This window comes from Vicia villosa, unplaced genomic scaffold (genome assembly GCF_029867415.1).
Source record: "Vicia villosa cultivar HV-30 ecotype Madison, WI unplaced genomic scaffold, Vvil1.0 ctg.000144F_1_1_1, whole genome shotgun sequence".
Taxonomy (NCBI): Eukaryota; Viridiplantae; Streptophyta; class Magnoliopsida; order Fabales; family Fabaceae; genus Vicia; species Vicia villosa.
This window is the reverse complement of record NW_026705036.1, coordinates 270883-289596: the sequence shown is the minus strand read 5'-3', so window position 1 is coordinate 289596 and position 18714 is coordinate 270883. Positions and strand designations below refer to the sequence as shown.

Sequence of the window (18714 nt, the reverse complement as noted above, 5' to 3'; positions counted from 1 at the left end):
CAGGTCGGAGCCTACGTAGGGGGTGAGGTGACTGTCGTTTAGTTGCAACATCTTGAATAGCTGGGAGTACATAATATCCACTGAGTTCCCTTGATCGACCAGAATGCGGCGCACGTCAAAGTTGGCCATCCGAGCTCGAATAAGGAGGGGGATGGTCGCATTGGGTGCGCCACCTGGCAGTTCTTCCCGATAAAATGCTATGGGGGAGGAGCCGCTTTTGACGAGGTTAAGGGTAGCAGCTTTGCTAGAATTTGCTTAAATTAGCTCGTCAAACTTCCGCTTTACTGACCCGATGGTGAGTTTGCTGAATTCCCCTCCGGAGATAAGGGAAAAACTCCCATGGACTGTGTGAAGAGGGGATGGAGGACACTCTAGCCCAATCGGGAAGGTAGAAGTCCTCCGGTCTTGTGATACTCATGGCCACTTGCATGGCGGGCGTTTCTTCCGCCGGCTTCTCCTCGGTGACCGGCTTGGCCTCTTTGGTGGCCTCCTGTTTCTTCGCATATTTCTTCAGATGTCCTTCTCGGATCAATATTTCTATTGCGTCCTTTAGGTGGATGCAGTCTTCTGTGTTATGTCCTTGACCCTTGTGGAAACGGCAGAACTTCGATTTGTCCATGTTTGGCCGCGCAGGCATGGACTTCGGGAAACAGACTTTGCCCGTTTGGAACTCGGCGTTCGCGTATTCGTTCAAGATGCGCTCCCTTAATGCGTTCAACGGGGTGTACTCTCAGAACTTTCTTGTTGGGGATTTGTAATCTTTAGGATCCCGACCTTTGTCATCTTTCTTCTTGTCGGATCCTCAGCGGGAATCGTCTTGTCGGGCACCTTTATTGCTTTCTTCCTGCCTGGAGTTACGAACCGCGTGAGCGGCTTCCTTTTCCTCATATTGTATATACGCCTGAGCCTTGAGGAAAAAATCATCCAGAGTGGCGGGCGTTTCGATCCCAATGGCTTTGGAGAAATCTGAGCATGGCTGTAGACCTCGTTCGAGCAAAAACTTCTTCATGTTGGCCGTGGTGGACACCTGTACGGCTTCTTTGTTAAACCTTTCTATATAGGCTCAGAGCGATTCTTCCTTCCCCTGGATGATGGCTTCCAGATAGGCTTCTGACATCGGGTGCCTGCTAGAGGTCGTAAAGTGTCTAGATAAGAGCTTTTCGAGCACCTTCCAGGTGTCATACCCCAAAATTTTCCCATCTCATTTCATCTTCAAGGGTCCAAGGTTCAATGTTTAAACTCAAGTCACTCTTTCCTCATCAAAGGGTTTTCAAATTAGGGTTTTGGATTTTCTAAGGAGAAAAGATGTATCAAGGGTTCCAATGGATTTAATATGGTTTATTAGGTTTCAAGGTATCTCAATGTCAAAAGTCAAGCTTCAATTCCAAGGATTGCTCATTCAATGGCTCAGATGATCCACAGTCGACTAGTTTGACCTAAAAGTCAACTATGGTCAAAGTATAGTAAAAACTCCTAATTTATGGTTAACATCAATATTATGAAGTATCATTCATAATTTGATCAAAGGTTTATCATTATTCATCAAGGAAAATGTTCAAAATCAACAAAGGGGGTAGTTACTAAACTAGGGTTTTGGTCTAAAAAGTCAACTGTACTTTGACCAGGCATAACTTTCACATGGAACATCATAAATTTCTAACTAAAAGCCTATATTGAAGGAAATTGGATTCTCTACAACTTTGTCTCTCACATGCCAAGGCCAGAAATGCTTCATTTGGGAGATATGGTACAAAGGATTATAGCTCCATTTCAAATGTCAACCAAAAACAGTTTTTGTCAAAGGGAATCTCATCACTATAAAATATCCAAATGAAACATATGTTCTAAAGGGGCTTGTAGAGGACATCTCGAGGTTTCCAAAAAGTCCTAGAACTTGTCCATATCTTAAAAATTGAGGGAGATATGCCTTGTCAAAGTTGGGCAATTTTGGAGGCAAAATGTGAAATAAAAGTGGTTCAAATTGGAGTTTCTTGCAAATGGGCCTAACTTTTTAAGCTTTAATCTTGATCCACAACTTATCCAAGTCACCAAATTCATTTTCCACGAATTATTAGGTTTTATTTGATTTTATATGGTTTTTTATTCATTTAAATGGTGATTAAAAGTCAAATAAATCAAGTGAAAATCAAATATTTGATTAGAGGCCTCATAATGATCAATTCCAATCAGTAATTACACTATATTTCAATATAATTTTCGTCCATAAGGAGATTGGAAAGAGAAGGAGCAATATTGATCAAATTTGGAAAGATTAAATTCAAGTTTCAATCATATTTTCAATTTCATAAATCATGGATATTTGATTCAATTTTTTAACCTAATATGTTCCACTATAAGTATAGAAGTTAGGGAAATGAATTAGGGGAGAAATTTATGGAAAAGGAGCCATATTCAAGAAGCAAAAATTCATCAAGAACTTGAAATCAGTTTTGAAGAATTAAGGCGTTTCAAAGGGATCTGAAGCTTGCAAAACGTTCCTTGGATCATCCTGAAAGCTATCTGGATTGTTGCACTACACCAACACCCCCAGAATCATCAACATATAGGCCAAGGTAAGTCTCTTTAAACTTGAACTCGATTACGATAATTCATGCATCTCCATTGAATTTTGTTTGCATATTATGAACCCTCAGCCTAGCCACATTCAACAAAAGCCTGGTTTTTTTTATTATTTTGTTTATATTATTAATATAATTATAATTAACTTAATATATTTTACTATATTATAATTTGATTTTTGAATTAAATTAGTAATAAAATTAATATTAAAATTTTATTTATTATTCGCTTCGATTAAATTAATTGATCGCGGACGGTAATAATCAATTATTTAATTAATTAAATAATAAATTCAAATAGGGTTTATTTTGCTAAAAGGTTTTAACCATCTTATTGGTTACGATGATTAGCATGTTTTTATCGAATTCATTATTATTTTTAATCAAATCTATTGATTATGAGGGGTAACGATAAAATTAATAATTTAATTCTTAAAATACATTTATTTGCTAAATAGTGATAATTGAATCTATCGATTAGAATTGTTAGCAATCCTTTATTAATCTGTTAATTATGGTGATCAAACCTATTGATCATTGCAATTAATGGAACAAATTAAAATCAGGGTTGTACGCCAAATCTTAAAACATTCTTTCATCTTCAAACTACGGATTTTCATCACTACGATAAGGTAATTCAAAACACCTTGCAAACTGCGAATTTCAAAACCTCGATAAGGCAATTCAAAATGCCTTCATACATTCATAATCAATTCTAAGGCGTACAACCCTACCTCGAACTACGTAGACTCTGATCCTCCATAAGGAGGTACGTAGGCACTTGACAACAAGGCGAGTCCCCTTCCCCAAAATTCTAATTAGGTTCGAATTTTTCCGTTCAACCTATTCATTTCATTAGCTATTAAACCTTAACATTTAGCCATAAACCTTCGCCTTTAAACTCAAAACCTTAGGAAAGGGTTAAGGGTGCCTAACACCTTCCCTTGACCTGAATATAATAACTTACCCCGAATCTCTTAACTGCGTAGGGTTTCCTATTCTCCCTGGTAGAATAGGTGGCGACTCTAAATTTTATTTTTAGGGCAGGTTGCTACACCAGGATGTAATGGATTCATCAGGCAGACTCTTGTACCACGTCATTGCTCCTTTGCGCAAGGTGGTCGGGAATAAGCGGCATTTGATCGCGCCAGGTACCCCTCAGTAATCTAAGAGGGCGTCGATGTTCTCGATGTGCTCGCCTGGGTCTGTCGTCCCGTCGTACGTGCCAAGTGGTGGGGGCTTCTCGAGACCGATCGGCAAGGGCGCCTCCAAGATTACGTGGGACAGAGGGCCCCGACGATCTTCTTCTTCGTCACTGGCGGAAAGCGTGGCGAATCGGCTGCGACTTCGCCTGTGTCGCCTGCGGTTGTCCTCGTATTTCGGGGATGACCTGGATCTTCTTTTCGGTCGAGGAGACTGAGAGTAGCGCCGAGAGCGGCGGTCGTCGTACCCCTTCTTGGAAGCGGGACCTACGTGTTCCCTCGGAGAGGGGGAACGAGGGCGTTTCTTGGGGATCGCCTCGCGATGGGGGCGAGATTTGTGGTCCGGGGGAGTCTTTGAGCGACGCTTTTTCTCGAGTGCCCCGATCCTGTCGTTCTGCTGCTGGATAAGGGCATTCGTTTGTGCAAGGGCGGCCAGGACGGCGGCCATAGTCTGGTCCTAGGGGTTGGACCCTTGGAGGATGAAGGTTTCTCTTGAGATTCTTCGTGATTATCTTTGCCGCTGGTGTCACCGAGGTGATGAACGACGTCATCGTGGAGACCCCTCGGGGAAGGAGAAGCCGTGAGACTGTCACAAGGATGTGGAACGGTATTTTTGGGTGGAGGAATGACAATGGAAAGGTCGTTCTTCTTAATCACGGTAGCGTCCAGAGAAGAGGAGTCTTCATTGTTGCCAGCCATGGATGATGATTGAGTTAGAGCTTTGGTTTCTGGATTCTTGCAGAAGGCAAGAACGGATCAAGAAATGCAAGAAAAGAAACGGGGGATCTGAGGTTTCCCACAAACGGCTCCATTGATCTTACCGAGCAGATCAGATGGCCAGCAACGGTGAATGCTTGAAATCCAGAACGGTTGAGAGTGGAAAAAATGGTTAGGGGTAAGAAAAAGGTTACCTTTCCCTCTAGGACTAGAGGGCTATTTATAGGATTATCCTGTGCAGAAAAGGCTCCATCTTCTGAGGACCCGTGCGAGGCGTTAGGCTGAAAATACGCGAGCTAGCCGTAACCGAGCACGAGGCTTCTGCGTGCTCGGTTAGGTCTAGTGTTTGCCCGGAATGGACCGGAGAATGTTGTAGCGTGTGTGGACCAGAGCGCCTTGGTCCAAAGAGTGGGTTGGCCCAATTTATAGATAACTGGGCCGGTCCAGAACTATATATATATATATATATATATATATAAAGTGAGAGGTTGTTTAGAAAGAAAAATTTTCCTTAAGAGAAAAAGGACAGAGGGAAAATAGATTCTGAGGGGTTGAATTTGCAATATGTGGAACAAATTAAATATTGGGTAATGCTAACTTGTGCCCCAATGAGACAAGTTAAGAGCTAGATTTAGAAAAAGTTACTTGGAAATTGTGTATTTTTTCATTAAAAACTTATAATTAACATTTTTTATTACTTTTTTTAATACATTCTTTCTATTTATGAGTTTTTTAATTTGTGCCCTTTAATTTGTACCCTTAGGGCACAAGTTAGCACAATCCTAAAATATTAAAGCAAAGTAGCAGTAACATATATGACTGTGTAGCTATATCTAGGTGGTAATAATGATGTTAGGCAAATGTAAATGACCAAGACATGCTGAAACGTTAAATTATATAAAAACAACATTCAACTTGCTTATATGTGAATTATTTTTAGTTAATTGATTTATTGTCATTTCATAATGGTCATATATGAAATATTTCAACTTGTTTATATATAAATATTTTTAGTTAAATAATTTATAGTGACTAAATAACTTTTTTTATAACCTTTAAAAAAAAGGGTCATTTTATTTCATTTTTTTAAAAAAATGGATGCTAAATATTTGTTATTATACATACATTGTCTTAAATAATATTATTTCTTATTTTTAGTTAATATTTTAAAAATCAGACCGGAAGTCGAACATTTAAGACTTTTGATTCAAGATTTATTTGGTTCAACCGGTTAAATCTACGGTTGAACAGTTTGGTAAACAAATTAAAAATATAAAGTTAAATTTTATGGATAAATCGCATAATTATATGTTCACAAATTAATAAAATAAATATTAGAATCCATTACAAATATAATATTATGAAATCAACTATAGACATAGTTACACCATATGATGGTATGCTTAAAGAAACAAAACTATAAGATGTTAGAACAAGATTTGTTCTGATCAATATTATATGTTTTGATGATAACATAAGTATGAATTTTGTATAATACAATGTGGTACTCTAATTCTTTACGTTTTCCATTTCAGGAAATATATAAAGAGTATGCACAAATCAGCGCTCAGAAGCACTGACTCAGAAGGTTCTGGATGGCTTCATCAGAACATGCTCTGGCAAGACATCAGAAGATGATCAAGCAGAATCAGAATATGAACTGGAAAGCATCAAAAGATTAGAAGTCAGAAGTACAAGCTCTGAAGCTCTGATGGTATCACGCTCAAAGCTCTTCAAAGTCAGAAGACAGAAGATGCTCTGCACCAAAGCTATTTGAGTAGGGAGAGCTTGAAAACAACAAGGGAGCTTTCATCTTGATGATTCAGAGTCGAATTGCTCATCAATCGGAGTTGACAAACTGGTAGATTTGTGATTCTTCTTCTTTTATCTCTATATATTCTCTATTTGTTGGTTTTTTTAAGTTTACTCTGAACCTATGTAAATTTTTACTCTATTGTTGTATAAAGTTTGCTTTATAAATCTTTGTCAGTGTTTCTTTGATCTTTTTGCTTAAATGCTTTTGATTTGTGTTGTTATAGACATATAGCTCATGAATCTTGATTAGGGAGATATTTGTTAGATTTAGATTCTAGAGATAGGTTTGGGGTTATCACCATATAATATCGGAGTTTAATGCCTCTGTGTTGTTTGACCGGTTGAGACATTATCGAAAGAGCAATATGGTTGAACTCTCATCTATGTTTCAGAAATGAAAATTGATGTAAGGGATATGTGGTGATTCTGACGAGTATTATCAGTTGAGTTCAACGGAGTGATATGTTTAAGTTTGAAACAAGTAGGGTACATTCGTGCCGGATTAGTTTCTCCTCTCGAAAGTGAATTTATTTTCTATTTATAATTTACTTTTTTGCACTTTACTTTAAAACCCATTTAACCCGAACTCAATAACTAAGAATTCGTAGAACGACGATTCTTTCCAACCAGTCCCTGTGGAGACGACAGATTTCCAGAATAATATTTCCAAATCTCTAATTGTTTGCCCTCTACCGCTTCAACAAACAGGTGAAGAGGTAGTGAATAAAGGTTTATAATAGAATAGAATACATGTATCTCTTGCATAGGAGAGTATTTATAATGAGTCCCTAGCGCATGGCCAATGGTCTTTATTATGGATTGTGAATTCAGGCCCATAACAGATGACTACCAAGATTAATCCCACGTCAACGTGGAGATGAGCAGCTTGTGCCCATAATCCTGGGTTAGCTGCCATGAGATTCCCAAATCATTAGTGGACTTGCCTGTTACGGAGGGCAAGGCAGTTTCTCCAATCGCGTGAAGAGTAGGGAAACAGTTTTATAAATTGATTTTAATGAGTTAGATTAAACTCTAATACAATATTAGATTCTATAGATCGGCAATGAATCATCCACATAAAGTGTTAAGAGACTCGTTAAAAATTGAGTTTTGAAAGAGTTTCTAAAAAGTGACACCACTTTAACCTAGGTTAAACTCTAATACTAATTAAAATTTATTTAATCTAGATTAAATTTATCCAAACTTAAAAACAAGTAAAAATAAAAAATTATTTAATCTAAATGTAAACCAAATATATTTTAATTTTAATTTATATTAAATTCTAGAGCATATTATTTTATTTGATCTAACATAGTACAATAATTATATACTATTGATATAATGTATGTCAAAATATCAAATAATTTTGTTTAAAAGGAATATGTAGAGTGGAAAAAAATTCTTTCATTTCATGATATAAAAGGGGGCAATATATTACTTTCATTAGCTGATAAGCTAAATTGTCAAATTTTTTAATTAATATATAAAATTTACATGACAAGGCATCTAGGTTAAATGAATTTATGTATATTATATTATTTGAAGCAGTGTTTTAAAATTCGGACCAGTAATCGATCCGGTAAATTATTGGGTCGGGCTATAGTGAGTCCCTAATCAGTCCTCGTGACTTTTGATCCAGTTTTTATAAAATAAATAAAAATTGAAGAAAAATTGATCCCTATTAAAACTCTGACAGATATGCAGGGGCACCTTGTGTGTCTCACTTGCTTTTTGCAGGGCAAATCCCTTGGAGGCAACAAACCTTATGGAGTTTCTTAACATTTATGCAGCGGCAATGGGTCAGGAGATCAACCTGTCGAAGTTTGAGGTGTTTTTTCGCCGCAATATTAGTGGCCCGGCCCAAGATGACTTAGCCCAATTGATGGGGGTGAGGCGGGTCTTGGGTACAGGGAAGTACTTGGGGTTACCCTCCATGATCGGTAGAAGCAAGAAGGCGGTGTTCTCTTTTATCAAGGATAGGATTTGGAAAAGAATCAATTCTTGGAGTGGTAGATCTTTATCTAAATTTAGAAAAGAGGTTATGATTAAGTCGGTTCTTCAGTCGATACCGGCTTACATCATGAGTGTTTATTTGATTACGGATGGGGTGGTGAATGATATTGAAAAAATGCTTAGCTCTTTTTGGTGGGGTGGTGGTGGTAACAACAAAGGCATAAGGTGGTTGGCTTGGGATCGTATGACTATTTCGAAAAGTGAAGGAGGTTTGGGATTTAGAGATTTTAAATCCTTTAATATGGCTATGGTAACTAAACAAGGTTGGAACATTTTGTCGAAACCAAACACTCTAGTAGCTAGAATCTTCAAAGCAAGGTACTTCCCTCGCTCTTCCTATCTTGATTCTTTGATTGGTAATAACCCAAGTTTTGTTTGGCGTAGTTTGTGAAAGGCAAAGGTTGTTCTTAAGCATGGTAGTAGGTGGACTATTGGTGATGGTAGTAACATTAAAGTTATGTATGACCCGTGGCTCCGAGATAGAGGAAGTTGTTATCACAAAGCACTTATGAACTCTTGGTTAAAGATCTTTTGTTACCCAACATAAAGAAATGGAATGTGGGTAAGATTAACCAAATTTTTGACGCAGAAGGGGAGGCAATTATTCTTAGAGTTCCTCTAATAGAGGATGTGAGGGAGGATAGGTTTATTTGGCAAGAGGAGCAAAATGGTGAGTATAGTGTAAAATTGGGTAATAAATTTGGAATGGTATACAAAGTAACAATCGATATCATAGCATCGAGGGTAGGTGGAAGAGTATTTGGAGTATTTCTGCACCATCTAGAGCTAAACACCTGTTATGGAGAATTTGTAGAGGTTGCCTACTGACGCGTGCAAAGCTACAACAACGTCATGTTCAATGCCCGTCTATTTGTCCTTGGTGTGATTTAGAGGATGAAGATGAATGGCATATTTTTTCCGGATGTGTTTCCATCATTCAGAGTTGGCGGGCAACAGGATTGTCATCTATTATAGACCCTCCATTGCATACTTTCCATGATGCTAAGTCTCTTATTTTTCATGTTTGTAGTCGCGAGGATCGTAGAGATGCAGGTCGTTTTGTTGTCTTGCTTGAGACCCTTTGGAGGAGTAGGAATAATATGGTTTGGCAAGATACTCGGGATGATGCTTTGAAGATTGGTTTACAAGCTTATCACAATTGGGATGATTGGTTTTTAGCTAGAGATGATCATAAATCGGTAGCGGTTAATAATTTAACAACAAGTTGGATTCCTCCTACAGTTATTCAACTGAAATGTAATGTTGACGCATGTTTCAATAATGTGTGTGGTACAACAAATAGAGGGTGGTGCTTTAGGGACCATTTGGGAAGGTTTATTTCCACAGGAGTGTTCTGGGATGTGGGTCTTCTTTTCGTTGTCGAAGCTGAAGCAACCGCTTTAAAGGAAGCAATCCAGAATGCAATTTTTCTTTAGTTATCCCACGTCATCTTTGAAAGTGATTGTCAATATGTCACTAAGGCTATTCATGCATCTCATGTTGGTAATTCGGAATTTAGCTTTATTATTAAGACTATTCAACATTTGTTATTTTTATTTCCGAACTTTGAGGTAAAGTTCATTAAGCGTCAAGTGAATTCGGTTGCCCATACGTTAGCTAAGGCGGCCAATTCTTGGTCTCGGCGTAGTTTCTTAATATATATACCTCCTTGTATTGAACTTTGTTTGATTAATGATATCAGTTAAGTTTGTCCTTGTAAAAAAAATAACATCAACAATAATAAAAAACAAATCATAGAGTATGTCAATGAGAGTTTTGATATGGGAAGATTGAAGAATATAGCTTCTATTAGAAAGAGAGAGAAAAAATAGTATAAAAAAACTATTTTTTGGGAGAGGAGAAGACAGTGAAAAAGTTTCAAATTTTCTGCGTTACGTTTCCTTTTTTTTGTTCAAAAGCCCTAAAAAAAGTAGCTAGATAATGGTTTAACCGGTGACACGGTCAGGTTCTTACCGGTTTCTTTCGGGCTAAATGCAATTCCGGTCTTCCACCTTCATCGGACCCGCCTATCCCACCGGTTCCCAGTCCGACCGGTCTTTAAAACAGTGATTTGAAGGGTAAAAATATTATGGAATGACATCCAACTTCTAATTGTTCAGGGCTATTGAAGAAAATTGTGAAGTAAAGAGAGTCTATATTAAAAGTTACTACCTCCGTTTTAAATTATAAGACGTTTTGAGCATTTTACACGAATTAAAAAATGTATGAAAAGTGAAATAATGTTTAATTTTACAAAAATACTCTTCAATAATTACATTGAAAAACGAAATTAAAAAATATGAAAAAAAGGAGTAATAAATGGTAGAGGGTATATTAGAAAAATTTGTATTAATATTGCATTAAAATTAATAGACAAATTTTTTCTCTAAAGATCTTATAATTTATAATTAGAGATAGAGGTAGTACTATATAGCAACTGCCCCCAATTGCTATGCCTTAGATCCTTGTCTGTGTGGTAGTCCCATAATTCATTCTCTACACCCCCTTTTCATATTCTAAGCAACCCCTTTTTGAGACCAAAGAGGGTAATCATGAGAAACAAAAAAGCAGAGAATATGCCTCCAAAAGTAACTACCTGCAAGTAGAGTAAACATGTTACATGATTATATGTTACTCTATTTTCTTATAAAATTGCACATAAGCAGCAACAGTTTTCTTACCGATTTGAACATGTATGAATGGTCATCATTCCAAGTATATGGGATGTTCATGCCAAAAATACTAGCCACCTGTTAGCTGGAGATTTCTATTGAACGATATATTCCTTGAAGAATTAGAGTTCGAAGAATGAGATGGCTTTCGATGGCCATTCCTGAGAATAAATGGTTTTTTAAGACCATTTCCGAGGATGTTATTTATGATGAAGATGATTGAAATCGAAGTTGAGTCGAGATAGATTGTCTTTGAGACTTAAGCGTTTTTTGAAATACAAGAGTACTGAAGCTAGTAGTATTTCGTTGCATTCTCATTAAAGATCACGTTGCCACGTATCGAAAGAGAATTCAAACGGGAGGATTTGAATTTCGAAATATTTTGTTGTTGGCTGGAGATTTCGTTTAGAGGAAATATTCTTTGAAGGATTATGATTCGAAGAAAGATGGTTACTGATGACCATTTCTGAGATTAAAAATGGCTACTGATGGCCATGTTTCGAGGATGTTGTTTAAGTTGGAGTGAAGATGGTTAGAATCGGAGCTAATTCGAAGTGAATTATCTTTAAGACTTAAACGTTTTTTGCGAAATATGAAGGGTACTGAAGCTTAACGTGTTTTCGTGACATTCTCGGTTCTGATCACGTTGTCACGCGTCGAAAGAGAATTCAGGCGGGAGGATTTGAATTTCGAAGTAGTCTGTGTAACCGAACAAGGACAGATGGCATCCCAGGGATTCTTGTGAGCAACGTGGCATCAGATTAGTGTAGGACCGTTAGGGTCGAAATTAGTATAAATAAGGGTCTTAATGTTAGGATTCCGTGTGTTCATTTTGTACAAATCACTCACAAATTACTCAAGTATCAAGTGTTTAGAGAACGAGTTCGCTGAGAAATGTACGTATGACACCAACACCATTTTAAATACATTTGTATCTTTCTTTATTCAAGTATCTTTTCAATTCCTTTATTTTCTTCGTTTAACTTTCATTTCGAAGTAACTTTACGTTTCTGCATTTAACATTCTAGCACGTTATATTCTTGCACTTTACATTTCTGCAATTTACACGCTTTTATTTATGTTTTCTTTGTCGAAAGTCATATTGACATGTATAACAAGTGTTGTTTCAAGTGAATAGTCATAAGATCATATCACAAACAAGTTTTCTTGAAGTCAGAACAAACAAATATGAACCAAATCATATCGAAAGACAATTGTTTGACTATGTCCTAGGATCAATCTAGTCGATCCTTCGAGTAACCAAAATATATTTTATAGTTTGGAGGACTAGCGGTTGTTTACCGGAAATCACCGTAAACAAATTGGCATGCCCAGTGGGAAAGTGTCAAACAGATTGTTATTAATTGATTGTTTTTTGTTGTCTAGAAAATATCAAGACCTTGTACGAACCTTAGGAACGGTAAATTAACCAACAGTGCACAACCGATTCCTAAACGAAGGTACAACAAGAAAATGGTCAATGTGGCCAGTGGAGGGGGAGATCAAGATCCCCCACAGGGGTCAGGAACAGTAGCGGCAAATTCTACGCACGTTTCGACTTCTACTCAAGGAGCGCAGGATATACCGGGTTCGACAGGATCTGCACCCATAGGTAGTTCCCAGGATGTACCCGAAAATACATCAGGGACAACAGGGACTGTTCCAGTCTCGAGTTCGACCATCGTGCCTCCACTCGCAGGCGCAAGCGAGATACCACCTTTCTCGACAAACGCCGCAAGTCAATTATTTACCCCAGGACCATCATCCGCTTTAGAAGGTTGGAGACCCAACAACCCATATGGAATGCCATATTCATACATGGTAGGATTACGAGGAACATGGTCTACATACACTGCGCCTAACCCAACGGCGTTTTTGCCTAATGTCGGTTCGATAGGTCGAAGCGCACAAAACACTGGTTTTTCTGCCTAAATACCTCCCTTAACCACCAGTAGTCAGGCAGCATTTCTACAAGAAATGGATGCAAGTAACCATGATATGTTAGGGGTCCTTGCTAGAGAATTAGGGTCGATCTTTAATCCGTTAGCAACAAATATTGCCAGGACTAACCAAGAGAATGTAGAGACATATCAAAAAATATCGTCACAAATAGGACGAATGGCGGATTTCTTAGGAGTCCCGCAAAATAGGCGGAGAAACAACCAATCAACCTATCAGGAAGGGGACCCAGTTCTAGAACAAGTTCGAACCACAGTACCGCCATCTAGGCCAGCGCCAGTCGAACGAAACCAAGTGGTAGATTTAGAAACTCAAAATCAAACGACTAACGTTGGTCGACAAGCAATTCCCCAACAACAGCCTAGAGTAGTTGTAGTGGGAAGAGACGAACATCCTGACGAAGTTGTGTATAGGGTTAGGAGAGACAATTTGGCAACAGAAAACAATCTCACTGCCATGATAGAGAGGATAATGGCTAACAATGGCCTTAATACTGGACTTCGACGTCCAAACTACACGTCCCCCATACCCGAATATATTATGCAAACAAAATTACCAAGAGGTACCAAGGTACCCAAATTTACGAAGTTTTCAGGGGACACTAGTGAATCAACGGTGGAACACATAGCCAGATATTTGACGCAAGCAGGGGATCTAGCAGGGAATGAGAATTTAAGAATTAAATACTTCCCTAGTTCGCTAACAAAAAATGCTTTTGTTTGGTTCACTACCTTACCTCCAAATTCCATAGACGCATGGGCACACTTGGAGAGATTATTCCATGAATAATTCTATATGGGTCAAACCAAGATAAGTCTGAAAGAATTGGCTAGCATCAAGAGGAAGTTCACGGAGCCTATAGATGATTACTTAAACAGGTTCCGTTTGTTGGAATCAAGATGCTTCACGGTTGTCCCAGAACACGAATTAGTCGAAATGGCTGCGGGCGGTCTAGATTATTCAATCAGAAAGAAACTAGATACCCAATACCTAAGGGATATGGCCCAATTGGCAGTCAGGGTTCGAAAAGTAGAATGACTAAAAGCAGAAAAGGCCAGAGCAAATAAAAGTTACAAGAAGGAGAGGGTAGCATACATTGAAGCTGAAGTCGTTGACGGCGAATCTTTCAAAGATTCATACAGCGTGGAAGAGGTCGAAATAGATCTAGCTGAATTAAAAGAAGCACCGCCTTATTCTTGCAAATTGCTCACCTCTTCTAATGGAAAAAATCTAGTAGATAATGATAAAAGCGATAGATTTCCTAAGAAAACTTATACATTTGACGTCACTAAATGTGACGAAATATTTGATTTGTTAGTAAAAGATGGCCAGATGATAGTGCCTCCCAATTCCAAAATTCCTCCGTTAGAACAACGGAAGAAGCGAGGCTTTTGCAAATATCACGGTTTTTTAGGCCATAAAACTTCACAATGTTTTCTTTTCAGGGATCTAATTCAGAATGCTATCAAGGATGGACGTCTGAAATTCACTGATAAAACCAAGAATCATATGAAGGTTGACACAGACCCTTTGAGTGTTGCTGACACTAACCTGTGTGAACCACTTGACGTCAACATGGTGGAAGTATCTGAAATTGATGTTGATGAATCAGAGATACTTTCAACTGGAAAGCAGGCTACTGAAAGCCTAAATGACAATACAGTCTTCAATACTGATATTGAAGAATCCTTTGATGCAGAGATGACTGAAGATCTGAAAGGGAAAACTAGTGAGGCCACTGAAGACCTCAGGGCGAAACTTCAGCAGATACAGATTTCTGAAGCTCCTCCGGCAGATGTTAACATGGTCAACGTCAGGCGGCCTTTATATGAAATAGAAGAACTAGAAAAGTGGCTGATAAGGGAGAAAGGAAACATTGAAATCCCACCAAGAGGAGAGAGTCTGAAAGATTATCTCTGGAATTGTCATGAGAAAAATGGTGGAAAAATGCTGATGTGCCCAAGGTGTTCAATTATGCTAAATCGAAGGGTTCAAGCTAATTTTGAGAGGGCCCTACGAGAAAGAATGGAACAACCCTGGAGAGGAGGAAACCTATTGTTAAAAGTATACCCAAGGACTGAAGAAAGTTTAGTAGGATTCTTGGTCAGATGTCACAAAGAAAACACTGAGGTTGTATTGTGCCCCGGATGTGGAGCAGTCTATGACGAACTACTAGCACGATCATTCGAAAGAGTATATTTCTACATGGGTCGAGAAACTCAGGGACTTCGTCCCAACAAGTATGTGTTCGATAACTGGACCCCATCGAAGAGGCCTGACAGCCCGCACCCTAGAGCTCGAAGGGTCACATTCAAAATCTCCGCAGACATACCCAGGGATAGATGGATGCAAGTTGGTGCGAGGACCAACAAGTGGCGAAGTTGGGACCAAGGGGGAAGAACTGCAATGGCATATAGGAAGCAATTTCAGACCTCAAATCGAGAGATGTACAGGTTGGAGAATTACAAAGGCAAAAATCCTATGTCTAGATCCCAATGGAGAAGGCACCAGAGGATGAAGAAGGCCCAAAGGGAATATAAACCAAAGGAGATCGGAGAGTCTAGTAGTAACCAAATCCCAACGCAAGGGGCAAGGACAAGTAAAACTCTAGTGGAACGCAGGTTATTCGATTCTGAAAATGAGAAAGAAGAAGAAAAGATGCATTCCAGTCCATGGAAAGAAGACGATAGGATGACAAATGATTTCGACTCAGACGGAGTATCATCTATAAACCTCAATTGCAATGTTGTGTCAGTACTCCCTCATGAGTTTAATCAAGAGACAGAAGCTGAAGATTGTGAGGAAGCTGATGCGGAAGAGATGGCTAGACACAGACCTGTGTGTTATTATGTGCTAAACAACGGGGCAGTCGAAGAACAGAATGCCTTCTTCGAGAGGCCTGATGAAGGTATGAGAAACCATCTAAAACACTCTACATAAGGGCTAAGATTGAAAATGTTGGCATTAACAAAGTCCTAGTAGATGGGGGGGGGGGGGCAGCGATGAACCTAATGCCCCAATACATGTTGAAGAGAATTGGTATGTTTGATACTGATATAAGGCCACATAACATGGTCTTGTCTAACTATGAAGGCAAGATAGGGCAAACTTTAGGAGTCATTCAAGTGAATTTAAGTGTGGGTTCGGTCACAAGGCCAACGATGTTCATGGTGATACCAGCAAAGGCGAATTACAATCTTTTGCTAGGAAGAGAGTGGATCCATGGAGTTGCTGCAGTGCCTTCGACAATGCATCAAAGATTAACCATTTGGAGGGAAGATGGCATAGTAGAAAACATCGAAGGAGATCAGAGTTACTACATGGCCGAAGTTAATCAAGTCAATAAAACCAGTTTCGACAGGCACTTGGCGAACATAGGACCTTGCCATGCTGCTGAAGATATATACACTCTGAGCAAGAATGCTTTATACTATTTGTATTTACACCCAAATGGATTCCAATGGAATAGAGAAATAATGGACGGTCCAGAAGATACCGCACCAATAGACCATTTGCCAACGATACGGCCAACAGGCTGGGATGACGACGTTGATGATGTCTGAATCATCTTTCTTCGAAAGGATTTTGGCTTACATAGCCGAGAACAAAAGAAAGACGGCTCTCGAAGCCGAATTATCAAACATGACTGTCGATACAATTCAAAGAGAGGCAGAAACGACGGGTTCTGAGGTACATTCGATCCCTCAATTCCCTAAAGACACAGTTCAAGCCGAAAAGATTTCAGGTGAAGAGTTGAGTCAAAGGTTGGACGCAATATACGATGAAGAACCCTTAGGATTCGAGAAAGACCCAATGGCGTCAAATATAAAAATGTTAGCCCAAGATCCACTCGAAGAAGTAAACCTTGGAGACGGAGATCAGAAGAGGGTAACATACGTCAGTGCAAAATTAGAGCCAGCTTTGAAATCAAGAGTCATCGCGTTATTAAAATAAAACAAAGATTGCTTCGCATGGGATTACGATGAGATGCCTGGTTTAGGGCGAGATTTGGTCGAATTAAAGCTGCCCATAAAGGAAGGGAAAAAACCCATCAAGAAAACTCCTAGGAGAGGTTTGCACCGGAGATTTATTCGAAGATCAAAGCAGAGGTCGAAAGACTTCTACGATGCAAGTTCATCAGAACTACAAGGTATGTTGAATGGATTGCTAATATTGTGCCAGTTATTAAAAAGAACAGTTCATTAAGAGTATGCATAGATTTTCGTGATCTGAATGCAGCAACGCCTAAGGATGAATATCCCATGCCTGTGGTAGAAAAGCTAGTAGATTCAGTCGCAGGCTTCAAATATCTAAGTGTGTTGGATGGATATTCAGGGTATAACCAGATCTTCATTGCAGAAGAAGATGTGTCCAAAACAGCTTTTCGTTGCCCAGGGGCAATAGGCACCTACGAATGGGTTGTAATGCCTTTTGGTCTAAAAAATGCTGGGGCAACTTATCAAAGAGCAATGAATTCTATATTCCATGATTTTATAGAAACTTTCATGCAAGTATACATAGATGACATTGTTGTAAAATCTGTTTCAGATTACAGTCATCTTGACCATCTGAGCCAATCATTCGAAAGAATAAGAAAACATGGCTTAAAGATGAATCCCCTTAAATGTGCTTTCTTTGTGCAGGCTGGAGATTTCCTGGGCTTCGTAGTCCACAAAAAGGGAATAGAAATTAATCAGAATAAAACAAAGGCTATTATGGAAACAAAGCCACGGAGAAAGAACTATAGTCTTTACTAGGAAAGATAAACTTCTTGAGAAGATTTATCTCTAACTTGCGTGGATGCACGCAAGCTTTTTCTCCCTTACTTCGACTCAAGCAAGGAAGGTTTGAATGGAATGCTGAACATCAAGAAGCTTTTGAAAAAATCAAGCAATACTTGATGCATCCACCAATATTATCTCCCCCAAATGGGAAGAAGCACATGCGCCTATATATTTCAGCGTCAGATGATACAATAGGTAGCATGTTAGCTCAAGAAGACGACAATGGCATCGAAAGAGCCATTTATTACTTAAGTAGAGTACTCAATGATGCAGAGACTAGGTATAGCGCAATAGAAAAACTCTGCCTTTGTTTATATTTCTCTTGTATCAAACTCAAGTATTATATAAAGCTAGTTGATGTTTATGTTTCGTCTCATTGCGATGTTATTAAACATATGCTATCAAAACCAATATTGCATAGTCGAATTGGCAAGTGGGCTTTGGCCCTACTAAGTACTCTTTGATATATCAACCCCTTAAAGCAATGAAAGGTCAGATCGTATCAGACTTCATTGTTGACCATGCAGTGGGTGAGAACCCTCAAGAATATGTAGAATTGAAGCCTTGGAAGTGATACTTCGATGGTTCAACCCATAAAGAAGGAACCGGCGTTGGAATACTAATAATTTCTCCTGATGGAATTCCAACAAAGCTTAAGTACAAGATTGAAGGTCCCTTATGCTCCAACAACGAAGCTGAATACGAAGCACTGATCGCTGGACTTGAAGCTTTGTTAGAATTGGGGGCAACCAGAGTCGAAATTAAAGGAGACTCCGAACTAGTGATTAAGCAATTGACGAAAGAATACAAATGTATCAAAGAGAATTTGATCATGTATTTTGTCATAGCAAATAGGCTGCTTAAAAATTCGAATATGTGGAGCTAAATCACGTCTCAAGGTTAAATAATCAAGAAGCGAATGATTTGGCGCAACTAGCCTCAGGATACAGGGTATCAAAAGAAAAACTAGAGG

General features: G+C 38.7%; 1 protein-coding gene across 1 annotated transcript; it reads right to left on the bottom strand.

Annotated features, from left to right (window-relative positions):
• Positions 1–3737: 3737 nt before the first annotated feature.
• On the bottom strand, positions 3738–4229 carry LOC131624601 (uncharacterized). Its single transcript, XM_058895538.1, has one exon. It carries the CDS (start codon positions 4227–4229, stop codon positions 3738–3740), a length of 492 nt encoding a protein of 163 aa, XP_058751521.1.
• Positions 4230–18714: the final 14485 nt, after the last annotated feature.

Coding starts and splice junctions, on each gene's coding strand:
- LOC131624601 (XM_058895538.1), bottom strand. CDS start 4,229: ATGGCCGCCGTCCTGGCCGCCCTTGCACAAACGAATGCCCTTATCCAG.